General features: G+C 58.8%; 1 protein-coding gene and 1 long non-coding RNA gene across 8 annotated transcripts; one reads left to right on the top strand and one right to left on the bottom strand.

The window, feature by feature from the left end:
- Positions 1 to 54: 54 nt before the first annotated feature.
- Positions 55 to 25,020, top strand: SH2B3 (SH2B adaptor protein 3). 7 transcript variants are annotated; one of them, XM_075109959.1, is made up of 9 exons: positions 2,141 to 2,284; positions 8,107 to 8,181; positions 9,162 to 9,947; positions 22,545 to 22,646; positions 22,907 to 22,998; positions 23,116 to 23,201; positions 23,404 to 23,618; positions 23,957 to 24,128; positions 24,481 to 25,020. In XM_075109959.1, the coding sequence occupies exons 3-9, from the start codon at positions 9,189 to 9,191 to the stop codon at positions 24,774 to 24,776; spliced, it is 1,722 nt and encodes a 573-aa protein (XP_074966060.1). In that variant the 5' UTR covers positions 2,141 to 2,284; positions 8,107 to 8,181; positions 9,162 to 9,188; the 3' UTR covers positions 24,777 to 25,020. The 7 variants fall into 7 exon arrangements, with proteins under 7 accessions (XP_074966058.1, XP_074966056.1, XP_074966060.1 ...); XM_075109957.1 differs by lacking the exons at positions 2,141 to 2,284; positions 8,107 to 8,181 and adding an exon at positions 55 to 425; XM_075109955.1 differs by lacking the exon at positions 8,107 to 8,181 and having other exon boundaries at positions 1,901 to 2,284.
- Positions 5,920 to 7,888, bottom strand: LOC142064686 (uncharacterized). The gene is made up of 2 exons (XR_012663184.1): positions 7,042 to 7,888; positions 5,920 to 6,570 (listed from the first exon to the last, which is right to left on the bottom strand). It is a non-coding gene; the product is annotated as an uncharacterized LOC142064686 (long non-coding RNA).
- Positions 25,021 to 26,395: the final 1,375 nt, after the last annotated feature.

The raw sequence follows: 26,395 nt of genomic DNA, 5'->3' as shown, positions 1-26,395 counted from the left end.
ACAGAAGAAAAGAAAGCAGCAATGGTTAAAAGCTGAGCCAGTGCAGAGCGGAAGGGAAGCAGCGGCATGTGTGTGCATGTGCGTGTGCGTGTAGAGGGGCATCTGCGCAGCTCTGCTTAAACAAACAGAAAAAGCAGAAGTCGGTGGTAGTGAATTAGCAGTTAGGGACTGTAGAAAATCCATACAGGAAGCATAACAAAAGAGAAATCTCAGGCCACGGGGGCTGAGGGCGCTGAGAGGGCGCTTTTGAAATATATGAAGCTCATAAAGAAAAGTGTGCAATAGCTGTGAGCTGGGACAGCCGCCCGTGGGAAGGAAGGCAGGCACGGGGTTCCGCCGACTGCTTGTCCACACTCAGAAAAAAAGCCAGAAGGTGCAATTATGCATGAAGCAACGGCAGGAGGAATTAAAAAGCAGCTTTTAAGGTAAGATTTTATCCCATCAGCTGCTCCCGGCCACTTTCTTGTGGGGTTTGGGGAGGGTCGGTTGGTTGCAGAGTTGCCTAGTCCCCTGAAGCAGGTGATGTCCAAGGGGAGCGTGGGGTTATAGTCCTGTAAGAAAGCCTTGCTCTGGTCTGGGGTGGGTCAGTGGGTCTGGAGGGGGGCAGCAGGGCTGTGTCCACATAGGCAGCAGCCCAGGGCCGTTGTCTGGGGGTGGCCAGCCTTGGGGCACAGCGCCAGCCGGGGGCTCCCATTTCATTCTTTTTCCCGTTGGAAGGGTAAGGATCGGGAATAGATGGGGTGAGTGACTGGGGTGTGTTTTAAGCCATCACCGAGGATGGAGCCCACTGGTGGTGGCACACAGAAGCCCACTCACAGATGGCTTGGCATGCCTTATCCTGCTCTCCAAGGGCAAAATCCTGCTGCTTCCTCCTTCCCAACACCCACAAATTGATTGCGTGGTGCCTGTAAAATCCCAGGTGCCACTTCCCTGGGTTTCCCCAGCTTGGCATGCTGGGCTAGTGCCAGCCCCTGGGCAGGGCTGCTCTGCCATGGCTCTTGCATGCCCACTATGAGCTGCACCTGCGTGGTGGTCTGCAGAGCAAGGAGAGTCCCTCCATCCCTGGCACTGCTGCTGCTTGGGGAGGACGAGGCCCCACAGGAGCTCTCGGGACTGCTGGTGACACGGGTGGGAGATGTCGCTGGGCCGGACGTGACAGTACAGGCTACAAACCAACCCTTTCCTGGAAAAAGGTGCAGTGAAAAGTTTATTGTCCTCCTATTTCCCATGGCTCACAGGGTGGGTGGGCACAGATCTGCCATGCCACCCCTGTTCCCCTGGGATGGATGGCACCAGTACAGCCAAGCCTGGCACATGTGGTCCCACCCCAGCCCCCCACGCTGCTCGGCACTGGAGGGACACGGCAACTGCCCTGCTCATCACGGCTGAAGCCCTCGCCCACGGTGCGGGCCAACTGCGGGCCCTGTGGCCTGACCCATTCCCGCCAGGTGTGGGCAGTGCCCCGTGGTGCCTTTCACAGTAAGGTAATCTCCTCGACCGAAAGGCAGAGGAATATGATGAGAAACGGGGTTTGAGACAGCGTGTCGCCCACTGCTGCCACCGCAGAGGTCCCTTGGGTCCCAGTCCACAGAGACGTGGGAGGACACGGCCGGGCAGGAACAGGAAAGCGGGGTGTTTTCCTGCACACACCCCTCCCGAGCGCCCACACAACTCTGCGCTCGGGCTCCCTCCTGACCCCCGAGGAGCAGGAGCCAGGCTGGGGCCGGGAGCAGCTGCGGTGCCCGGACACCCCCTAATCCCCACAGAAAAAAAAAAATTAAAGTCATAAAAACCTAATAAATAAACCAAAAACCAACCCCCACGAGCGCAGCCGGGCTGTTTATGCCGCTGCCTCCGCGGGCGCGGATGAGATAAGATAAAGGCACCGGCGGGGAGGGGCGGCGCGGAGCGGTGCGCACCCGCGGAGTTGCCGGCGCGGTCCGGGCGGACGGACAGCCGGCCGAACGGACAGACAGACGGCGCGGCCCCCCCCGCTCCGCCCCCGCGCAGCCTCCGCCCTCCGCCGCGCCGCTCCGCTTTACATAACGTGCCGGGGTCCGCGCCCCGCGCCCCGCGGCTCGGCTCGGCTCGGCTCGGCTCGGCGGAAATGTGGAGCCGCCTGCCCCGGTTTCCTGCCTAAGCCGTGCCGTGCCGTGCCGTGCCGTGCCGTGCCGTGCGCCCCGTCCCGTCCCGCCCCCTCCGTCCCGTCCCGTCCGGTCCCGTCCCCGGGCGCTCCGCCGCGCTCCACCATGGGCGAGCGGCAGCCGGACGCCTTCTCCTGCAGGTAACCGCGGGCGGGCAGCGGGGCCGGGCCGGGCCGGGCCGTGCCGGGCGTCCCCGGGAAGCGGCAGCTGCAAAGCGAAAGTGGCGGCGGCAGCGGCGGGGTCCGGCCGGGCGGGGGGAGGTAGCGCCGCGGCCGCTTCTCCGGGTGAATGATCCCCCTCCCCTGCCACCCCCGAGCCCTCGGACCTCTCCCCACCCCCGAGCCCTCCGACCTCTCCCCACCCCCCCGCACCCCTTTTCTGCGGGACACTCTTATCCCGGGCCTCTTCTGGTTCCCTCTGTCCGGGAGCCACCGTCACCCGCGGGGACCCCCGTCCTCCCAGCTCCCATTTTCCCCCGTGGCCGCTCCCTGTCCCAGGAGCCCTGTTCCCCTGTGGGTGCTCCCAATACTGGGGAACCCCATCTTTCCAACACCCCTTTACCCCAGAGAACCACCTCTTCTGGGCTCCCTGTCCACCTCAAGGTCCCCCTTTTCCCGGCACCCCCATCCTGGGGACCCCTGATCCAGGGGTGTGGCAGGCACGGAGCCAGCCCTGCCCCTCTCCTCTCCCTGTTCCCAGACTGCTGCAGCCCCTGGCACGTGGGTGGCCCCTCTTGGAAGACGCAGGACCCCCTGCGGTGATGCCCACTTGCCCCAGCCACCATTGTGGGGTGCTGCCCTGCCTGTGGGGGCCGTGCCCCGCCTGCCTGCCCTGCTGCCCCCTTCTCCTCTGCCCCCGTGCCCACTGCAAGCACCAAGCAGAGGTGCCAGCCAGAGCCTGCCAAGCAGCTCCTCTGGCTTTCTGCTCCCTGTAGACTTTGTTGGCTTGCAGGCACTGCCTGGCTTGGCAGGCACAGGGGCTCGGAACACAAGGCTGATGCACCGGCGGGCAGTGTCCCAGCGGCCTCCCCGTGCCCTGCAGGCGTGCCCCGTCCTGCTTGTGCCAAGCCCCAGCAGGGTCACCCGCAGAGAGCCCGGACCCGCTGGCTCCAACAGTCATTGCTGCCTGGGCTGGGATTTACTGTCAAGGAAACAGGGATGAGTTGTCGAGCAGCGATTTTGATATTGTTGTTGCAAACTGATTCAAGAGTTGCTGGAGTTGTGGGCTGGCGGCCCAGGGACTTTTCGCGTTGCTGCATTTAGGTAGGAAAACCAGGCGGAGGAAGAGGTGGCCTGCGCAGAGACCTGGCACTGCCTGCTCTCGCATGTCCCCGTCTGCCGTCGGGCTTTGCTGGCAGGTTATGGGATTGGAGTTTAAAGGCCCGTGAAATTACTGTCAGGTTTCGCTTTGACTTGTTTGGGACTAGATCAACGCCTCAGATTTCTTTTTTACTTGCTTTTGGTGCAGGAGAGCCTTGTCCCTGTGCATTCCCGCCGCCCCCAGTGCTGCTTTTATTTTCTCATTTGCTTTTATGTATTTATTGCCTCTAAAAAAATCCGTTTTGGTTTCACCAGAGCCCACAGGGCAGTGGGTCTGCCAGTACTGTGTATTGCACGAGAGATTTAGGTGCAAGTACTGGTGGCTTTTGAGGGGTCTATGTCCTCCCCACACACCTGCATATCCATGGGGCTGCTGGGACTGACCCTGATAGTGACATTGGGAGAAATCCCAGTGGGCGAGATGAAGCAAAAGTGCAAGAGCTTGGCGCTCGTGGGGTTTGTGGTACTGCCAGCGCTGCCATGGCTCAGTGAGAGCCAAATCCAGCCCTGAGGTGACTGCTGTGGGGGTGAGGGAGAGCCAGATTGGCGGGGAGCTGAGCTACTAGCTGCTTCCTCATCCCTGTGGGTGAAGCGGGGGACCCCCAGCTGGCTGCTCCCCCAGGAGCGCTCCCTGCACCCGGCTTCTCCCACGCCTACACCGCAGCGATTCATTTCATGCAACAAAACAAGTCCTGTTGAAAGAGGCCACCCCACTGCTGGGCTTTTCCGCACAGGCAGTGGGTGTAGGAGAGCATGATGATGTAAACTGGGTTGCAGGGTGCCAGACACCATGGTGATAGGCACTCGGGTGAATCGGAGCAGGCAGAGGGTCTTTGGGGGAGCTGGGCTGGCTGCAGCGGCTTGTCCCTGTCAGCTCCTGTGGGGCAAGTGAGCCTGGAGCTTGCATTTGGCCCAAGGCAGGTTCAGGATGGGCTGTCTCCATCCCATGTGTCCTAGTGGAGTGATCAGGAGAAGCCAAACGGGTGGATTTCCCCTGGATTTAAAGTGCTGTAACATTGGCTACATCCCCAGAGGTCTGCAGCGCTGCTCAACCCACGCAGAGCCACAGATTAATGCTAGCTCTGGCCTTTAATATAACAAGCTGTGTAGTGGTGGTGGGTCAGATAAGGGGTGTGTATGATGTTCTGCGAGAAAGTGGAGATAGGAGACCAAAATGAGCGTGTGTGTCCCCCAGTCTCCCAGCTTTTGACCTGATTTCCTAAGAAAACACAGCCTATGCAAGTGTGTGGTAGGGCCTCTCTGACCTGCTCCTCTGTCACTTTTGAGTTTGTCAGTTTGGTTCAGCTGAATGAGAGGGAGGGAAGGTCCTGAGACCCCCTGGGGTCCTCCAGCATTTGTGGAAACAGCTGGCAGGTCGCAGGGAGTGATGGCACTCAGAGGTACAGTGCTGTGCCATCACACTCTATAAGACCCCAGAGAATCCACACCACTGCAGGGGACTGCTCCCAGGGGGAAGAGCAGGACAGGACTGGAAAGTTTCTACTGCGGGTTGTGCTGGTCTGGTGCAGAAGTGGCCTCTGCTGTTTTATAGTGATGCTGTAAGTATGTGGGAGCTGGTTTGGGGGGGTGATAGGGACCCTATCGCCCTCCTTGTATTCCATGGAGCCACTGCCCCCCCACCCCCCCAGGGCTGTGCTGTCCTGCGCACACGGCCTTGGGCTTTCTCTTCTGGTCAGGGGTAAATCAGCAATATTTACCCCGCTGGTAAAAGCGGGCTGTTGGAAGGGAGAAGAGGCTCTGCTGAGGGCAGCAATAAAACTTCATGGGGCTTTCCATGAGCGTGGAGTCAGGGCTGCTTTCCATCGCTGTGCTTGCTCTGCAGCGAGTTCGCCCAGGGCAGGGGATGTGCCATGAGCATGTCGTGTTGTGACCCAGCCTGGAGGAGGGTGAAATCACAGTTCTCTCCTCCATTCCCTGCGTTATCCCACATCAGGAGGCTGCAGCCAGACCCTTTCCTACCTCTCCCTCTGCACCAGACCCTCCCACCTCGCTGAGCAGCTGCATCTCACTGCCCATCCCCAAATGGCCGCCCCGCCCTGCTTGTCCCCCTTTGCGCTCTCAACCCAGGGTTGCATTCAGCCGGTCCCCTGGTGCCCGCTGCCCCAGTCCCTGGGGGATCGGGATGCAGAGAGGGGCTGTGGGGCTGCATCAGCACCATCCCAGCGGATATTCCACACCACCCAGCTGTTACGAGCCCACCCCTAGTGGGCTGTCCCCCCTGGTGGCCCGCATCCCCCCAACCCTCCCCAGGGACCCTCATCCCCCTGAGCCCCCTGCACCGGATGCTCTCCCATTGAAAAGTGCTGTTCATTGTAACCCAGCCTTTTATAGCTGCCTCGCAAGTGGGCTGCGGGGCTGTGCCAAGAAAGGCTGCTGCCGGCTCAGAATAGCTCTTTTCATGGAGGACATCCTGGGAAGGAACAATGTTCCCGCTCTTGGGATTGTGGGAACTTTGTATTTCTGCCACTCGGGATGCCGGGAGCTGTGGGTCTGGTGAGGGCGTCTCCCAGCCCCTCGCTTTGCTCCCTCCTGAAAATAGTCCTCAGGGTGAATTTTGAATAGTGTTGTGCTTATAAAAGGGAGCCGAAAATGCTGCCGTCCGCTTTTTCTCTGGTTGGGGAACAGTTGTTTCTGGGAGAGCCGGCACATAAATCAGATTTCCTATTTATGTTGCTGGCGTGCATTTTCCTGGCATGGAGAGTAGCGGTAGAGTCGGGGCCGGTTTCATTTTCAGATCGTGGCGCGCTGGCTGCGCTGCACATGCTTCGGGGACGCCTGTGTACGCATGCATGTATGAGCACACCTTGCTCGGCACTGGGCACGGCCACACGGTCTCTGCTCCATAAGATTTGCTTTTGAGGCTGGATTTGCAGTGCTGGGTGCTGGAGGGTGCCCTCCCTGCGCAGGTGCAGGCTCCGGTGTGGCTGTTTTGCGGTGGGAACATGGTGGGCCGGATCCTGCAGCCCCTCCATGGCAAGGCTGGCCGACTGCCTCCTAACCTCTCGTCCTCCGGGATCGGGTGGCAGAGCGGCAGCACTGGCTCCTGGCATTGCCCTGGCGCCGCTTGGTGCTGCCAGCTCCTCTGGCTGTAATTAAACAACAAATGCATTTACTAGGATTTTTGCTACCACGAAGGAACAAATAACCTGATGTCAGATCCAAGCTATGGCCTCGGGTTACCGTCCTGGCTGGTGCCAGCACCCGCTGCTGCAGCAACACTTGCCAGGTTGGGCAAGAGTTTGATGAAATCTCCCGGGGGTGGCTTGGCTGCAGGGCTGGATCCTGCGCAAGCCGGGGCTCGCCACCCCAGCCCACATCAAAGCCAGCCTGCGGCTGATCCATCCCGTCCCGCTCTTCCTTGAGCTCCTGGCCCAGCACCCCAAAACAACCCTGTGATGGGGCGGGCTGGGTGGCATACAGCTCTTCCAGCAGTGGGGGGGGACATTAGCCCCCCATCCCAACCAGCCCGTGGTATGCCTGAGGGTGAGCTGGATTCTCCATTCAGCTCAAATGAAAGCAATTAGCCATTGTGACAAGTCCTTCAGCTTGGTGCTGACCTGCAGGATGGCCGGGAGCCCCTCGTAGGAATGTATGAAGTATAAGGGACGTGGATGTAAAGTCTGCCTTAAAGCCACTGGCTGCCCAGTTCCAGCATCATGGAGCACGATGGGCTGGAGCAGGGGGAAGCCCACCTGGCAGTGGGCACTCACATCCCTGTGCCATGTCCCTGCTGAAACCCAGGGCCAGGTGGAGGAGCAGGATGCTGCTGCAGTAGCTCCAGCATGGATTCATCCGGGATAGCCATTTCCACATGGGAAGCGCGCGAGGCAGGAGCAGGGAGGATGGTGTCACGGTTTGTGCTGGTGCTGGCAGGATGAAGCACCGGGGTCGTATTTCCCATCGTTGCGCCGGTTGGGAAAAGCATGTTGCTGCTGGACACAGCCTTCGGCCGCTTTCCGTCGCGTGGCACAGGCAAAGCCCAGCTTTTCCCGCGCTGCAAACCTCTCCCGAAGCCAGCACGGAGCAAGCCTGAGAACTTGGAAGGCAAATTCCTTGTCCTAGGAATCTCCCACCCACCTGAGGAGCCATCCGCACGGGTGCCCCACTTCCCTCTGCATTTTGGGGGAGCATCCTGCTGAGCGTGCTGGAGGTGCTGGTGACCGTGGCGGCAATTCCCGGGCGCCGGGAGGAAGCGGGAGCACAGCCGGAGGATGCTGAGTCATCGGCAGGCTGGCGGCACTGATAGACGGCCGTGCGCGGGGGCCCCGCTGGGGGTTTCGGCTGGGCTGCGGGCGGGCGCACGCCCGGCACTGCTGCAACACCAGCCGGCCCTCAGCCTTGGGCAGCTCTTCTGAGAAGCTGGGCCCCGGTGGGGCTGGTGGGGGACAGATAACATCTCCCCTCGCCTAGAAACTTTGTAGGACGTACTAGGAAGGGCGGCGGGTGGGCAGAGATAGAGGTCCGCTTCCCGGCGTTATCGCCTCCCCGGCTGCAAACAAGATCCGCCGCACTCCACATCGCCCCGCTCGCTTCCTCCCAGCCCCTCATTTGTTTTTTGGTTTTTTTTTTAAAAAAATTTTTCCTCCCTCCGACAAATGCAATCATTTTTCCTCCCCTCCCAGAAGCCAGGGCACTGCCGCTGGGTGGCCGGAGTTTCGGGGAGACAGCGGTGCCTGTGCCGGCGCGGCAGGATCCGGGTGGGTTGGCCGATGTTTCCTGCCTGAGCGGAGTGCATGGCCCCGATAAGTGCCGTGGGTGAGCACGAGGTTCGGCGGTAAGCAGTGTCTTGCAGCCAGGCCAGCCGTAGGGAACGCCACTGCTGGGCTCAGCTGGGCACGCCAGGGTGACTGCACGCCAGCCGTGGGTGCTGTCAGATTGGCCTTGCAGCAAAATCTGCTCAGGGCAGAGATATGGTGTGGTTTGCCGGAGCCTGACAGCCCCTCAGTTCCTTAGGCAGCGGAGCATCCCCCTGGGGACACATGCTCATCCCTGGCTGTGCTGGTGGCACAGCTGTGTCTCCACGGGCCGGTGGGGCCAAGTAGATCTGGCAGGCGAGGCAGCTCCATCCCTGGATTTCTGCAGCTTTTCATGTTGTTTCCTCTCATCCCGCCCTGACTCCAGTTTTATCAGCTCCATTGAAATAGGTCCCTGGAGGGAAACCCATCGGCGTTGTGAAGCCTTGGCAGCAGGAGAGCGGATGTGGCCCGGCCGGGTGTCCCTGCGGGGCGGCGGGCAGCTGCAGGCAGCTGTGCTGGCAGGAAGCCACGCAGACGCCCTGCTCCGGGACCTGCCTGCACCCCACCTTGCAGGTGGGGAAACTGAGGCACGGCCCTGCCAGATGGGGATGGGAATGCAAGGCGCTGTGGCGGGGCTGGATGCTCGGCATCTTGCATGGCCACCGCCTGTGCCAGGTGGAGGGTGGTGAGCCCTCCTGGTTGTTCGCAGGGCTGTGCCACTCACCAGGGAGCTGGCTTCCCCCAGGCTGGCTGCAGCGCCTGTCCCTGTGCTCTGTCCAAGTGAATGAAGCAGCTTTGACCAGGGGCCAAGCTAACGATGGTGTGCTCTGGGCCACTCGTCCATCTGGAGCAGCATGCAGCCATGCCGGCCGGGGTCAGGCGGGGGAAGCTGTTGGGGTGTCGGGGCCACCCTGACGCGACTGATGTGCTCTGTCTTGCAGCGCGGCCGCCTCGCTGGAGCCACGGCAATGAATGGGCACGCTCTGCCAGCCAGCACGCCAGCACATCCCCGGGGCTGGCATGAGTTCTGCGAGCTGCACGCCATCAGCACCGCCAAGGAGCTGGCGCGGCACTACCTGCGCTTTGCCACCGAGCACCCGCACCATGACCTCCTGGCTGCTGAGAACTTCTCGGTGCAGTTCACCGACCTCTTCCAACAGTACTTCTGCCATGAGGTGAAGGAGGGCTTTGCCATGAACCAGCTCCACATCCTGCCCGCTGGCCCAGCGCGGGATTACCGGGAGGCACACCGGCGGCACACAGATGCCTCCCTGGGCACCGTGGCTGCCAAAGCTGAGGTGGAGCCAGTCACCCGCCCTGAGCAGCCTGGCCAAGCTCCTGAGGCCACCCCGACGGGGCTGCGCAAGTCCTGGAGCTCGGAGGAGCTGGTGGGACCAGCGCGGCGGCCCTTCTCACTCAGCCAGCTGCGCAGGAGCTGGCGCAGCCTCTTCCGACGCCGTTCCTCGGACACCCTCCCCGGGGATGGGGACGGGGAGGCGGTGGCAGAGGTGGCTCTCAAGCCAGGACTGGGCAAGCGCATCCTGCCGTGGGGGCTGTTGCGGGAGCAGCCCCCCGAGGTGCGCAAGGAGGGGCTGCTCAAGTACGGGCTGCTGGACGAGACCTCCCTGGATAGTGGGACACGCTGGCAGCGCTGCCGCCTGGTGCTGCGGCGTGCAGGGACATCTGATGGCGAGGAGTATGTGCTGGAGCTCTTCGACCCGCCCAAGGTAAGGACCTGCCAGCTCTTGCCCATTTTGGCTGGGTGGTGCTGTAATTCCCTCAGGTTGGGGACAATGCCAGGGTGCCAGCATGTCCTGTGGGGACAAGTGGGACCATGGTATTTCCCTGATCATAAAGGTTTCTCAGCACGGGTGGTGTCTGGGCACAAGTCCAGGACCCAGGCCGGTTTGCTCTGCCACTGCTCTCCTGCCGCTGCAGCCACACAAGGCTGCACCCGGTTTAGGACCACTGAGAAGGAGAGCTGAGCCACCACTGTGGGCTCACATTTGTGGGGTGAAAGATGCTGTGACCATGTGCTGAGGGCAACGTGTGTGCTAATTATTGCAATTGGTTGAGATGCAATTGCATTTCTGCTGGCTAGGACCCCAAACCTGGGTTTTCCAGGTAGAAGCAGGGCGCCTGCCTTGCAAGCTGAGGATATTGGCTGGTGGCCTCCATCCCAGTCATCCCCAACCCCATGGACTCGTCCCAGCAAGGTCACCAGGTCTGGCGAGCCCCAAATTCACCCTGTCCCCACTGTGCTGTGGCTTCAGCAGCCAGGGCATTTACTTGCCTGGGCAAGCTGGTAAAGGAAGGGGAAAATAGAAATCAGGATCTGTGCCTTCCCCTGCTCCCCATGGGACCTGTAAGGGACTTTACTTTTATTTTTGTAAGTACTTTTGTGGCTAGAAATTCAGATCTCTGCTACCCCAGGGAGCTCCTGTGGTGCTTAGACGCTGGCTGGAGCGGAGATGATGCAGGATGTGAGTGAACGGGGAGCAATGCAGGGAGAGCCGTGGTGTTTAATCTTTAAAAAGACAGTTCCTCCACATGGCAGGTCTTAAGCAGGCATGATGGGCTGTGTTTTCTCTTTTTTTTTTTTTTTTTGTGCTCATTTAACTTTGACTAACTTGTGCTTTGGAAGCAGGAAGCCTTGGGTAGAGCCAGAGCCTTGTCCCTGCCTTTGGGCTGTGTTTGCTGCTCACCGTGGCAGCTGGGCCAGGGAACAGCCAGCTGAATTCCTGCTATTTCTCTCAAATGACTCCAATATTAAATATTTAAGAAAAAAAAAAAAGAACACCAAAATTGTGAAATCTGAAAGTAAAAGCCAGTTTTTTTCTGTCAGGTCAGGGGTTGCAGTTGTTTGTCCCTGTGGGAGTGTGTGTCCCCATCCCAGGGCATGGGGAGGTCTGGCTCCAAACAGCATCACTCTGGGGCTCTTGCAGGGTGCTCCCAGCAGCTGGGCAGCACTGCTGAGTGCTGGCATGGTCCGGACCCCAGCTCATCCAAGCAGCACTGGGCACATCTGACCCTGCCGCAGGGAACAGCCTGGCTGGTGGGGAGGAAGCGTTGGGCTGGTGCTATTTCAGGCACTGCTGCCAAATTTGCTGCCAGCTTTGCTCCTCCTCATCCTCGGTGGCTGTTGCCCGGACCTGCCCTCAAGGCTTTGCAAGAGCCAAAAATAAAAGTGCAGCAAGGGGATGCCCTCCCAGGGGTGGCTGTGCTCCTGGTGTGGGGGGCTTTGGCTGTTGGGGCTGAGCACACCCCTCCACGGGCACTGACCCATGCCCCCGCCACCCGGGCACCAAACCCCTGCACAATTTTTTTCCCCTGTGCATGTTATGGCTGCAATGGATTTGGCCACCTTCACACCAGGTAAAATGCATGGTGACCTGGCACAGCCATAGGGGAGAGCTGAGCTGCGGTTTCTGCCTAGCTTTTTCCCCCAAAGGCTTTTGGGTGCAATGCAGGGAACAGAGCCATCGCTCCCCTGGCACTTGCACACGGGAGCAGCACCCTTGTCCGGCAGGATGAGCTCCTGGTCAGGCCCCTGCTGTATCCTGGCTGCCCTCAGGCCCTGGTGCTTGCAAACGCTGCTTTTTCCCTCATTCCTTTTTTTTTTCACTCTCCCTCTCCTTGGGAAGCAAGCCCAGTGCACAGCACATTCTTCCTCTCCCTGCAGCCCCTGACCAGCTTTGACCCATGGGCGGAAAGCATTTAAAACAAGACATTTAGCAAGTTCACCCATCACTCTGCAGCATTATTCCTTGCAGTTTGCAGGGAATCTCTGTCCTACTGAGATTTCCTGGTGAGTCCCAGGACCCTGTGGTCCCCAGGGGCCCCGAGCAGGGGGGTTTCTCAGCCAGGTCCATGGAAGGGGGGATGTTCCTAGCTGGATTTTGCGAGTCTCCGGGGTAAATTGCTTCCTGTACAAATATTCTCAGGGCGGGTCCTTCCTCTCTAATTACTTGGGCCAAGGCCAGATCCTGTCTGCTTCACAGCAAAATCAATCCGGCCCCTCTCCCAGTAACTGCAGTTGAATTCTGGGGGTGGTGGAAAGCCCCCCATGGTGCTGGTGGGTCCCACTCCCCAAACCCAGCAAGGGGCCAAACCACAGAGTAGTGGGAGCGGAATAGCTTGTTGGAGGTTTCCCTTAAAATTTTCCTTTAAAGTAACTAAATAATAACCAATAACTCCCTAGGAAAGGCTTCAGGGAGCCCCCTCCCCTCCATCCTCTGGCCCTGGGATGCTCACAGGATTTTGCCGCTGCCTTTAGACCATGTCGTGCATCTGTTACTGATTTGAAGATGCTGCTGATCATCATGGAGGATTAATGGTTTTAAATAAGCTGTTTTAATGGTTTTAAATAAGACTGTAAAAACAGTCTTTTGGTGCTTTCATCCTGGCTGGTCTCTGGACTGTTAGGCTTGGTCACCCTTGAGATGCCCCCAAAAGTGCCCTTCTCTTCTCCCTTTCTACCCTTTAAATAATATGATGTAAATGGAAATTCAGCCCAGCTTCCCAGCTTTACAGCATCAAGACGAGCCCCCAGATACTGAGCACTTTGCAGTGACCTTGGAAAGGCAGGATGCGTGGGGAAAGGGGGGTCTGCCCATGTGCGCCTCACCGCAGCTTGGCTGTTGCTCCCCCAGTCTGCTTTTGGCAGCTTTTATTTTATTTTACCCCCTACTTTTCCCCCCGGTGTGCTCCAACAGGGCCTCTCGGCCTAATCCCGTAACGTGCCTGGCATCAAAGGGATCACAGCGCTTTGAAGTGGCCTAATCCCATTTACTGCTTGGGTGGCTGCAGCCCGCGCTGGGCTGGGCTGGGCGAAGGGGTGAGTCTTGGCGAGCTGTGCCGGAGCCACCAGCGGTCCCTGCGGCGCTGCCCGGTGTGGGCATCCCGTCCCTCAGGGATGTGCCGGTCTCGCAGGAGCTTCCGCTGGATGAGATGGGACTTCCCATACTTGCAGCTGCTGCTGGGTTGGTTTTGGTACTACTCCTTCCTCCCTCGAGTGCTGGAAAAGTGAGGTTGCAAAGGAGGGATTTGGAGACGATTGGATCTGGAGCTCTCCCGGGAGCGGGTCACACTAGGCTGCAGGGCACTGGTGGGCTCAGGGCACCAAGTGCAAGGCAGGGGGCACCTAGACCCCCACCCTGGGGACATGCGGGAGGGTGCCAGTGTGCTGGGGAGAGGAGGGCAGTGAGGATGCTGTGCCACCGATGGGTGCCAGGGCGAGGTGATGATGCTCTGTGGCATGAGGCTGCTGGGGCCAGACCCAGCACCAGCAGGGCCATCCTGATTTGCAGAGTGCCTGGAGCAGGGGGATATCAGGATATCCATAATCTTGTACATATGGATGTATATATACATGTGCACAGGAAAACCAGTGAAATCCTGTATGGTCCTAGGCATGCAGCCCAGGTGGATTCTCTGATGGCTAGTATGAGGGCAATGCTTGCCAGTCCTTCCATGTAGGCACTAAGGGCTTTCTCCTCTACCACGACATATATTCTCATATAACGTGTAGGATCAGGTAGCTCTGAGGCCTGTCCCTCTTCATAAATTTAAACCAAAGCTGGCAAAACAGGTTTGCATGTTTTAGGGCAGCCCTGTGGGATTTTGAGGGTGCCCTGTTCATCAGCTGAGCCCCAAGTGCCTTTTATGTGGCCAAATCCTGAACCCCATGAAAACTGTGATTTGCAACGGAAATGTCCTGAGCCATTTCTGTTGACCAGATGTTTTTACAGGAAGAGGAAGGGAAATGGGATTTGCATTTGTGCTGGTTTCTTTATAGTGTTTTAATGAAATCCAGTGCATCCCGTAAATTGATGGCATGCCGAGACAAGCTGGGAAGACTCCTTCCGCTCAAAACCCGCAGTGCCTGTGTCACGGCTCGTACATCTTCAGCCATGGCCACAGGAGGAGCAGTATTTTTATCTCTGCTCAGCGTGAGAGTGCTTTGACTTCCTTTTTTTCTTTCTTTTTCCCCTTCCTTTCACCTGAAGCTGGTTTCTGAGAACTGCCACCTCCTGAGCAAGCAGGTCCTGCGCCCCTGGGCTCTGATTTTTGGTGCCTGGGGCTCTGCACAGCAGCCGGCCAAGCATGGGGTAGGAGACATACTGGCGTTGTGGTCCCCATCCTGATTCCTTCTGGAGCTGCTTTGTACCTCCATGAGCAATTGGGGCTGCTCAAACGTGGCCTTAAGTGACTCAGCTGAGGATATATGGAGAGGCAGTAGTGGAGGGGGAACTGCTGCTGGTGCCTGCCCTCAGAGTTGGAGAGGCCATATTTTGGGAAGCCTTGACCCCAGCAGCAGCTGCATTTGCATCCCTATCCCAGGCAGAGACTTGAGCAAAACCCCTCTTTTGCAGCACAGTGCTTTGCTTCAAATCCAAACCATGCCCTTGTTGCCACTGCAGCCCCATGAGCATGTCCATTCCTCTATTCCTGCACAAAATGAAGCAAAATGGACTTTTCCTCCCAGGGCCATTGTGAGCGGGGCACCCACTGGCTGCGGGTAACGGGTGCGCTGCAAGAAGGGGTTTGCCCATGATGGGAAGCATCTCAATGTCCCATCATCACCCTGGCCCATGGAAAGGCACGTTTTGTGTCAACCTGGATCCTGTCTGGTGTCACCTGAGCTGAAGTGGGCTAGACCATGTGTGCTCATGCCCTCATCCCCATGGTTTGCCCAGGGGCAAGCTGGCTCATGCTGCTTTTTTTTTCTTTCTTTGTTGCAATAAAAAATGTTAAATGATCCCAGGCTGGTGGGGGTTGCTGCCTTGATCCTCCAGCCAAGAGGGGACCCTGTAGCATCATCCCTTAGTGGCTGGACAGCATGTGGCCAGAGAGTGGCACCCCTCTCCTGGCATCTCCTGGGGTTGCATCTTTCTCCCAGCATCCCTATGGACCACATCCCTCTCCTGGCTTCCCTCTCCTAGGATCCCCAGGGACTGCATCCCTTTCCTGGCATCCCCAGGGCAAAAGTGGAGAAACCTGCTGCGGGGTAAGAGCCAGAGGGGTTTGGGTGTACTGTAGTTCCCTTGGGAGAGGTGAAACTGCACCCAAAGGCACCTGGAGCTGCACTGAAACCCGCCCGCAGACTTTCACCGCCAAGCAGGGCGGGCGGTGCATCCCCTCATTGCTTCACTTTCAGCGCCGCACCGCTCGCTGTTCTTCGAAGGCGCACAGGGCTGGGCATCCTTTCGACTTTTTGAGATTTTGGTGGTGAATTTTTCTATATCTTCCCCCCACCCCCTTTTTTTTTTGGTATCACAGGGTGAGGGTGCGCGGAGGGAGGGCAATGAGACAAAAGGTTATTTGTCATTTATTAACCACAACTTTTTCCATCCTTGGTCATGCACGGAAAAAAACACTTTTAGCAGTGTAACCACAGCCCCGGCGTTAATTGCTGAAGAGCAGAGTTTCTTATTTTGGAAACTGTGTTGCTGGGATGGAGCTCGCCGGCGCTTGATTGGGTTGCTAGTGGAAGGGTGCAGGATGGAGCCCCAGCCAGCCGCTTCCCCGGGCGTTGGGGTTACTGGGGTTTGCAGGAGAGGGGCTCGGAGGCTTTTCCTTCTTTTTAACCCCATCCTTTAAAATCCATCCTACTGTTGCTGGGCGGGGGTGGTGGTGGGTGCGTGGAGCCGGGGTTTGCCCCATCACTGTGACGCCTCAGCCCATGGCAGCGATGCTTCGCTGCCTGCCAGCACATGGCTGCTCATGGTTGGGGCTGTCTCCCTCATACAGATGCTGCAGAGCTGCTTGGGCAGAAAAGCACCACATGCAAGCTGAGAAGTGAGCAAAAAATGGAGATACTAAATGAATCACAGGAAAAGGGACTGGGAAAGTGCTCAAGGACTGCACTGCTTCGCCCCCCACCCCCCGAGGCTCCCGCAGCTGCAGGTGTGAGGGGCTGCGGGGTGCTGGTGGGCGCAGGAGGGTGCTGCGTCCCACTCAGCCCTGGCAACCAGTGTGAGATGCCCGGTGGTGTTTTTTGGGTGGTTGTCTCTCTTTTCTTTTTTTCTCTCTTTTTTTTTTTTATGGCCCAGGATGTGGTTGTTTCAAGGCTGAGTGCTGCTTCTTTCAAAGGTAAATATTTATGAGAGCCTGCACAGGCAGTGTGGGGTCTGGAAAGATTCATCCCGGCAGTGGGGGCTCGGCTGGGTTGGTCCCCACTCCCCCCCACCAGGCAGCCAGTCCCAGCTCCCATCAGTGCCCATGATAGTATCACGATGTTCAATGTTGTCTTGAGATTATGCTAAAAACAAAGCATTTGGGGCAAGATTGAGTTCCTTCAGCCAGGCATGGCACAGCACCGGGCAAGGAGCAGGTCCTGCTTTAGGACTAAAATACCCATCTGGGGCAACCAAATGCTCCTGCTTGGGCTCTTGAAACTCTTGCATCATCATGGACGATGCAAAACCCTGGGTTGATGCAAAATCCTGGGACATTCTGGGGACTGTGGGGGCCTTATGGGGTCTGTGCTGGACACCCCACATCCCCCAGCCCTCAGGGGCCAGGCTTTGGGGTGACTCAGTCCCCAGCTGCAGCTGGCTCCTGCTTGCATGCAGACACCTTGTTTACTTTCCACGCTTGTTATTTATTCCAGGAAATCATTAAAGCAGCCCACGCTGGAAGCTAGTTTGGCTTAAAATAAAAAAAAAAAGGGGGCTGGCGAGCTCTGCCTGTTTACAGATCCTGTTTATAGCCTCCATCTTCCCGAACCCCCGCTGTTAATGTGAGCTGCCAGGCTCTCTGTTTTTGGGGTGATTTGCAGGGTTTGGGGAGTGAGCATTGACTCATTTGCATGGATCTGGCAGCCACTGAGGTTTATCAATGCACAAAAGGGGCAGTCAGCCCCGAGGACAGGGTGGGGGTTTCTAGCCAGACCCCTCAAATCCATCCCCACGGGTATGGATTTACCCGGCAGCTCTTGGGTTGTGTTTCACAGTGCCTTGGGTTTAATTTAATAAGAAGTAGGGGCTCAGTAGGTCGGCGGGGGTCCAGGCTGTGTTTTCTTGCGTCACCATTCGCCAGTGCACAGCAGCCGCTCAGGATGGGAACAGAAGGTGCTTTGTGCCCTGGCTGCCCTCGAGCCAGCGCTTCAGGGCGGCACAACAGTGCCTCTTGTCACCGCTGAGCCCAGTTCCCTCAGGGATGGCTTTGTCCCCTGCCGTGAGCTTTGGGGATGCTCAGAGGTGGGGTGTCTTGGAAACGCTTTTGTCCCTGTGGTGTTAGTGGGTTGAGGTACTGGCCAGGGTTTCGGGTGGGCAGATAGGAGTTTTTGGGGAGTTGATGGCCATGGTCTGGAGGGGTGATGGCCGGGGTCTGGAAGGCTTGAGCTCACAGAGCAGCCTGCAGTGGGGATTACCTCTCATGTTTCTCTGCTTAACAGAGGCAGGAAACCTCCTATGCCCAGTGCCCCAAGTCCAGAACAGAGGGCTCCATGATGGTGCTCACTGCTGCTGTCAGTAGGTTTCAGAGTGAACAGCCTCTGCATGCAGGCAGAGAGGCCAGGGTGTGCCACCCTAGGCTCCTCCCCTGTGAGCTTTGAGGGGGTGAGCTGAGCTGGGGGGGCCCTGCAGTGGACATGGGGTACAGGAGGCACATGAAAGGCCGGGGGTGTGCAGGGAAATGGCCCCAGTCAGTGGGATCCCAGCCCCCATCCCCAACACTGGCATGGGACTACACGGGGTGGACCTGTCCCCTTGGGATCAGCCATGGGGCAAATGCCCAAAGAAGAACATTGGGGCTAGCTGTGCTACCGACCCCCCCAGAGTGCTGGGATTAGCTTCTGGAGGACAGATGCTGGGATCAGCTGTGCTGCAAACCTGTGAGGCTGAGCACTGGGATTAGCCATGGTGCAAATTCCTGAGGTTGAATGCCAGGATTAGCTGTGGGGCAAACACACAGGGGCACGCACTGGGATTATGTATCATGCAAAGTCCTCGAGGATGAGTGTTGGACTTAACCATGGCGAAAAAGCCCAAGGACAAACACTGGGATTATCTGTGACACAAAGTCGCCGAGAACGAGCACTGGGATTACCCATGGTGCAAACCCCCGAGGATAATTGCTGGTGCAGCAGACACCTTGCACCCTCCAGCGCGACCCTTGGTGCCCACCCCCTCCCCGCCCCACAGGACCCCCCCGTTGCTACCCTGCTGCCCTGCACCAGGGCAGTGGGACGTGTTTCCCCTCCAGTTCACCCGGCACCCGCCGGGATCTCCGTGCTCCTGGGAAACTTCACAAAAACTCCCCAGGGCTGTGGGTGGGGGATGTGGTTTTACACTGGCATAACCCATCGCTTGCGCTGCTGCAGATCTCAGTGGTCTTGCCTGTCATCCATCTGTCTGTCCACTGGCAACCTGGCAGGGCTCAGCTCCTCTGAGGTTTGTCCCATGTATAAGGGGTACATGGCGGGTTCTGTGATTTATGAGAAGCGACAAATCTCACCCATATCTGTGGGGGAACCTTGCACAAGGGCTCGCGGCGCTTCCCCGCCTCCCACTACGTGACTCAGAGTGGAAGCGAAAGACCCAGCGCAGGGAAATCCCCAGCGCGTGGAGGGGCTGGCAGCAGTGCCCGCCGCTCTCGAAGGATTTGCTTGCTGCTCCGCAGTCTTGGTCGGCTGGCCCGGCCACCATGGCTGTGCCGCTGCCATCATTGCCGTGCCACTGCCATCATCACTGTGCCACTGCCGTCATCGCTATGCCACCGCCGTCGTTGCTGAGCCACCACTGTCATCCCTGTGCCACTGTCACCTTTGCCAGCAGGGGACTGGACAGTGGCCGAATCTGCTGGGAAGGGTGGGTGACTCCAGCTTCCTCCCGTGCAAACCAGCATTGTGGGTAGTGCCAGCGTTTTGGGGACCTGGCAGAAATGGGCTGAGCCCAGGTGCGTCTGAGTACCAGAACCCTGCTGGTCCGTGGGCGGTGCCATTGCCAGCCAAACCTAGAGGCACCACCAGCTCTCCCGGGTGCAGGCAGCATGGCAGTGTGATTTTGCTCTCTTTCTTGGAAAGCTGGCTGCCTTCTTCAACCAAGTGGAAGAAGCACTCCCAGCATGTGCCGTGTCCCCTGTGCATCCATGCAGGTCGTGCTCCTTACAGCAGCAGCTCAGAGCATCACAGTGAGAGCTTTCCTGGCACATGTGGGTGGGCTGGGAGGAGTTTTGCTTCCAAAAAAAAAAATACAGATCCAAAAAAATCCTTGTTGTAGATGTGCAGGGGTACCCACCGTGCCAAGCCAGCCCTCCTGGGCAGTGGTTTCCTCACCACTGCTCACACGTGAAAGCCAGAATAGCAGGCGGAAAGGTGTGCTGTGAAGGCTGCTGGAGGGAGGATCACCGTGAAAGGAGCCGGTGGCGCTCGTCAGCACAGGCAGCCCGCTGGCACTGCGGCCGCCCGCACGCTGGCCTCACGTAAACACTGGTAGTAAGGTGCTGTGAAGGTGCTGTGGTGAGAGCTGTTACCGGGGGTTTGCAAGGCGGAAACACAGCAGCTCTGCTCCGTGCCTGCAACGCCCGAGTGCAGCTGTGACCTTGGCCTGACCTTCAGCTCGCACTCCCGGCGCGACCACAGCGCCAAGCTGGTGTCGGTCTCTTTCCTATGTTTGCCAGATGCTGGCAAACCCCACTTTCTCCCGGCGGCCCTGCCCTCCCCAGGTGCCCGGTGGCCGCGGATGCCGTGCCAGCGCTCCCCATGGCATGCTGGTGCTCCCTGTGCCGTGCCAGTGCTTCCTGTGACACCCCACGGGGACCCCCCGGGGGCTGGGGGTGTGGGGACATGGGACGGGGGTACAGTGGGGTGTCCGTTGTCCCCATCAGTGGCCCTGTCAGGGAGAAGGAGCTTGGGGGAGCTGGGCTGGATCCTGCGGCTGTCAGCCCTGTGAGCCAGAGATCATCTGTGTAGCACCCCAGGACAGCTGATTTTGCATGCCAGTTGTCAGGACCAGGGCTACTACAGTGACGGCATGGTGGGGGCTGTGTTCTGGGGGCTTGGGATTGCAGCTTTATGGGGCAGCATGTGCCCAGGTGATTTCTGGGAGGTGCTCCACTTTGTGCTGGGGTTTCCTCCACGTGCACACGATCCTTTGGGGAGGGGTGGGGTGAAGCCTCTGGGGTGGGAGCTGATGCTGGTTGGGCTGGGGGCTGACCTGTGGCAACATCTCGCGCATCCCGTCCTATCCTGAGCATCCTGAGCATTCAGAGCACCCCAAGCCCAGCCAGCAGCAGGGTGTACCCAGCCCCACGGTTCTGTCGGGGCACATCTCTTGCCAAGAAGTAGCCTGTGGGTGCCGGGAGAACACGCGGCATGTTGAGTGTGCAGTTTTGGTTACCAAGAAATCCCTTTCTCAGTACGAGCTGCCATCGAGCAGGGCATCTTGTGGTCAGGTGCGGCGGTTCAGGGGGTGGGGGCACCGTCCTTGCGGTAGGCACTTCTCCGAAGCCAGACTGGTTTTCAGGCACCGTATCTCTCTGCTGCATCATTTCCTTCTCCCTTCGTGCTCCCCATCTGCACTGTCCCCGGGGAGGGATGTGGGGGGCTTCGTTGAACTCCCTTTTCCTGGAATTACCCGCTTCCTAGGAAAGCAAGAGGCCAACTCCAATGCTGCAGTGGGGATGCGTGCCGATAACGCCCGCTGTGCCGGCGAGCTCAGGGACGTGCCAGGCGTCACAACTCACGTGTGGTAAAGCAGCCAGGATGCTCAACCCCTTTGTTTTGTCCTGGCAGGACTTTGCACAGGACTCAGTTATCTTCCAAGGACAGCAGAAAAATAAAACGCCTTTAGGATAAAGCACTGGCGCCGCTGTGGCAGCTCGTGGCACCCCCGGCCCCGCCGGCGACAGTGATTGCAACTGCAACTGCAATCACTGTAGCCGGTGGGGCCAGGGTGCCGCGAGCTGCCGCAGTAGCGCCAACCCTGTTGCACGATGCAGTTCAGCAAATGATTTCTAAGAACTTTCTTTTCAGCGCAGCTCAGTGTTGATAAGAGCTGATCCCTCTCATGCTGCATTTCCGGCCCCACAGTACACTAAGTCCTCTGTTGAGAGTGGCAGGGGGACCATGGAAAAAAAATAAAAGCAACTAAACATGGTTTGGTTGGGTGACCAGCACAGTGTGGAGCGTGCTGTGACCCCCAGCACCTAGTGGGGACCCTCCTGGGTTTGTGTAGCTGCTTAGGGACAGGGAGGGGGTGGCTTTGCCATGAGCATTGCAAGCTCAGAGCAAAATTCAGGCGCTTTGGTTGACAAAACGCTTGCAGCCTGGCATCACACGCAGGGACAGTGGCCGTGGATCTGAGGGGAGCACCAGGGCCAGCGCAGGGTGCAGCAACTCAGCCCGTGGGATGCTGAAGCCACCGCGTGAATCACAGCCAGCCAAAATTTTGTCATGCTGTGCTGGCAGCAAACCTGGCCCAGGGGGACAAATGTGCCTGGCACACACCGGCGCTGGCTGGGCTTTGCCAGGTTGCACAGGGCAGCTCGCTTTCAGAGTTGTGCGCTTTGCTCCGGCCACAGGGGTGAGCATGGAGGGGTTGGCTCCATCACCCAGCAGCAGTGGGGAGGGGTTGACTGTGGGGTATTTTGCACACAGAATGGTCCCCAGCACCCCGGCTGCAGCCCGGTCCTGGCGGTGGCCGGGCGGGTGCCATGTGCCGCAGCCTCGCAGCGGTCAGTGGCTCGCTTGCCAGTGCACGGGGTGTGCTGGGCAGCAGAGGAACCGAAAGCTGCTGGGAGGGGTATTATTACCCTTTCTGGAAGTGTTTGCTCAGCGTTTTGTCATATGCCTGTGTCAGCGCCAAAACAGCCAGGCGGCCATGGGGATCTCTCAGCACGCCACTGCTGAGCGCACCACTGACACCCCCCCACCCCCCCATAACCAGGGTACACCCTGCCTGCACCCCAATTTCCTCTTCAGTGCACACAGTCTCCCCAGCACACACTGCCATGCTGGGAACCCCCTTCTCCCGCCTCTCCTCCACCCATCCCTCTGCTGCCAGGTCCCTGGGGGGCCACCAAGATGTGTTCCCCACTCTGGGTGCTGCTTGGCCCACCCTGGGGTGCCCCAACAGCAGCCGGGCAGTGCTGTGCAGGGTATTTCCTTGCCACATGGGGTATTTCCTTGCTGGTGGGGTATTTCCCTGCAGAGCAGGGTATTTTCTTGCTGGCTGCCATGCCTTGGGTGGCTCCCAGCAGGCTCGACCCTTGTCCTGGCAGGGCAGTAGGACATGGGGTGGTGTTTTGGGGTCGGGGCTCAGCTTAGGGGTCAGGTGTTTGGTCATGGCTCAGCTTAGCTGCCGTGCTTCCCTCTGCAGGGCTCCAAGCCAAAACTGCATGCCACCTGCTCTGCCATCCAGGAGGTGCGAAGGTGCACACGCCTTGAGATGCCTGATAACCTCCACACCTTCGTCCTCAAGGTAGGGCCTGGCCAAGGGGTTCCACAGCCAGTTCTGAGGCCTTTCCACCCTCCGGGGCTCACATGGCTGCCAAAAGCTCCCATGCCAAATTTCAGTTCCCCTTCACAGCTAGGGAGGGGATGCACGGGGGGATGTGGCATTCGGGCTGGGGGATGCTGTGCCCTGGCTGGGGTCAGGGTCGGTCCCTGAGTGCAGATGGGTGGTGGGGGGTGCACATCTCTCTCTCTGAAGCCCCCATGTCCCTCTCCAATGTCCCCCAGGTCACCAATGCCACCGATGTCGTGTTTGAGGCAGGGGATGAGCAGCAGCTCAGCTCCTGGACAGCTGAGATCCGGGAGTGTGCGCACAGGGGGTAAGCGCCCAGCGGGTGTCCCTGAGCCTGGGGACGGTGACAGACACTCCGTGTCCCCCAGCACTGTGCCGGCCCCCCACTGCCAGTGCTCAGCCTGGCTTCTCCCATCCCTGGCAGGTCTGATGTGGGGGACCCTGAGCTCCTGGCATGCCGGCACCCTGACCCCACGTCTGCCAGCCCTACCACCAGCACCGACAGCCAAGGTGAGCAGCAGGGACACCCAGGGGACCCCAGGGACAGGACATTCCTTGCCAGGGGGGGTCCCTGCATCCTGCCACGGCCAGCCAGGCTGATCGGGCATTCCCAAATGGCATGGCAGGGGGCCAGAGTCAGAGGGGAGGGGGACAAGGGCAATGGGTGGGGGGTCCCCAACTCCCTGGGGCACTCATCCCTGTGCCCTGGCAGGGGCAACACCAGGGGTCCCAGGGGAGGTGTCGGGGCCGAAGACGGAGCAGTTCCTCTCCTCCTGCCCCTGGTTCCACGGGCCCATCTCCCGCGTGAAGGCAGCTCAGCTGGTGCAGCTGCGGGGGCTGGAGGGACATGGCGTCTTCCTGGTGCGGCAGAGCGAGACACGCCGCGGCGAGTACGTGCTCACCTTCAACTTCCAGGGCAGAGCAAAGGTATGGGTGGGAGAGGGGCTGGGGCAGGGTGGGGGGTGGAATATCACAGGAACCCCTCAGGCAGTGCCCCCGTGGTCCCTGTACCATTGCATCCCACCCCAGGGCGATGCCCTCCTTGCCGGGTCCTTGCCCCAATGCTTGTAGCGGGACGGCGGCTCCACCCCTGCTCCTGGAGGGCAAAACTCTGCAGTGAGCAGGGCACCACGGGCTGAGGATGCAGCACACCATGCAAATGCTGTTTGTCCCCACCCCCACCCCAAATATCCCCATGTCCCCTCATCATGTCCTCCAGCAAGGGAGCCAGTGGAAGGGTAACAGGTCCATGCTCCTCCCCACAGCACCTGCGGCTGGCGCTGACGGAGTGGGGCCAGTGCCGTGTCCAACACCTCCGCTTCTCCTCCATTGTGGAGATGCTGCACCACTTCCATCGCTACCCCATCCCGCTAGAGTGCGGGACAGCCTGTGACGTCCGTCTGTCCAGCTACGTTGTTGTCCTGCCCCAGTCACAAGGTACATGGTCATGGAGGGATGGGGATGTTCCCATGGGGTGCAGGGATGGGGGGTCCTGTCCTGGTGGGAGGGTCCCCGGGATCAATGTGGATGCCCTGGGGCTTGGCAGAACTGAGCCCTTTGGCTGCACGTGGAGGTGAGGAAGTGGAAGCATCCGGGCAGCGGCACAAAAGGTGACTCCCGAACTCCCGGCTTCCTCTTTTGAGAAAGGAGAAGCTGCCCCAAACCACCGGCCACTCCCCTCTGAGGCTGGGGCGGGTGTGGGATGCACCCTGCACCCCAACCCCAATACCCGCTGTGGGGGCAACGGGGCAGGAGCATCCCACCCACCAGCTGTCTCTCCCCTCTGCAGCTCCCGGCTCTGGCAGCACGGTCCCTCTCCCCCTGCCTGTTCCCAGCTGGAGCCCCGAATTCAGCCTCACCTCCGCCAGCTCCTCCTGCCCCCGTGACCCTGACGAGATCCCCCCGGGTCCCCCGCTGGAGCAGATCTTCCACCTGCTGCCACCGCCAGCAGAGCTGGCGCAGAGCCTGCGCCCGAGCGGAGGGGCCATGGCCCCTGGCCCCCGGCACCGCGATTCGGACTATGAGGCGGAGGCACCAGGTCGGGGCCACATCCGTGCCATCGACAACCAGTACACACCGCTCTGACGGACGCCGTGCCGGCACCAGGACGCACTTTCGGGTGGAGAAATCCTAGAGACTTTCTGGGTTTTCCATCAAGAGAAAGAATGTACCTAGTTTCTTCCTTCTGGTTAGGGATGATTATTATATTTTTGCAAGGAAGGGGGTAATTTTTCACTCCAGTATGGGTGTGCTCCCTGTCTTCGGCCTGTTAAAGGGCCTTTTATTTTTATTTTTGTTGTTATTATCAAAGCTTTCTCATTACTGTTTACACATGCTGCTCTTGCCTGCATCCTTGCATGCTGAGCATCGCGCCGTCGAGCTCAGTCTCCCTCCTGTCCCTGATATGACAGCACCCAGTGAAGGAACCGGGGTCTTGCATTACACCATATAATTGCAGAAAGGAAAAAAAAAAAAAGGAAAAAAAAAAAAAAAAGATTATAAATTCATAGACCAGTTGCTGCTCTGGGCTGTGCGCAGGTGAAGATGAGCCCTGTCTTCCTGCCCCAGCACGAGCTGCCACTGCTAAACCCACCAGCGGGGCCCGACCTGCCAGAGCTGAGCTCCCACGTCAGGTGAAGATGGTGATTGTGATCAGAGTTTGGGCTTTATTTTTAGATAAGGAAAAAACTGGCTCTTCTTGCTCCTTTTTTTTTAAATCTAGCACAGTTGCACTCACTCTCTGCACCAGCCAGAGGCATACTTATGCCATTAGCCTTGCTAATTAAGACGTGAACACTAACTGCTCCCTCATTAATAATGTCACTAGCTGAGAACTAACATGGAGACTGACAGCAAACCGCTCCTCCCGGTGATGAAGGTGTTTTATCCCAGCGATGGAAGTGTTTTATCCTGGTGATGGAGGCGTTTTTATCCCAGTGATGGAAACATTTTAGGCACAAATCTAAAGTGAGTTTTTTCCCCAAACATTTTTCTACGTCACCAGAGCAGGCAGCTGTCCACCCCACTCTCACTTGCCTTCCCCCCACCCAAACGCTGGGTAACCAGGAGTTTGGCAGTATTTAAAGCTATGCAATGGCCTCTCGCGGGCGAGGCGGTGCCATCGGCGTACACCTCCCTGCCTGGAGGAAAAGCCGCTCCCAGTCAGCCCGAGCCCGCAGAGGGGCTGCAACCCCTGATGTGCCTCAGGTGGAGGAGCCCAGATGGTCAGCATCTTGACAGCTGTGATTACACACACCGCAGGTACTTCAGCTCGTTCACCTGCGTGCATCTTGCCCTAGGAGCACTGGTTGCATGCACACCGAGCAAGATGTAACTCCCGTGGGAACGACTGTGCATCCAGCAGATTCCCAGGGTTTGATGTCCCCATCCCAGGCAGCAAAGGCACGTGCACAAGGAGAGCAGTGCCAGAGCCAGGAATGCGGCCATGCCCCAACTTCTGCTGCTGTTTTCAGGTTCTGCAGTCATGGGTGCTGCTTTACCTGGGGCAGCCAGCACAGCCGCACCGAGAGAGGAACTACTTCTTAGAAGCTGCCGTTATTTTAAGAATAAGGAAGGGGCTGGAGCAGTTGCGACACACGAGAGGGGATGTTCGCAGCATTCAACTTCCAGATTTCTCAGCACAGACCACGCGGCGCTCCCTGGGATTTCGGATGCAAAACTTGTCTTGAAATTGCCTCACAGGA

Source organism: Phalacrocorax aristotelis, chromosome 15 (genome assembly GCF_949628215.1).
Source record: "Phalacrocorax aristotelis chromosome 15, bGulAri2.1, whole genome shotgun sequence".
NCBI lineage: Eukaryota > Metazoa > Chordata > Aves > Suliformes > Phalacrocoracidae > Phalacrocorax > Phalacrocorax aristotelis.
Note: the sequence above shows the minus strand (reverse complement) of the source record. Positions and strands in the feature narration are given on the sequence as shown.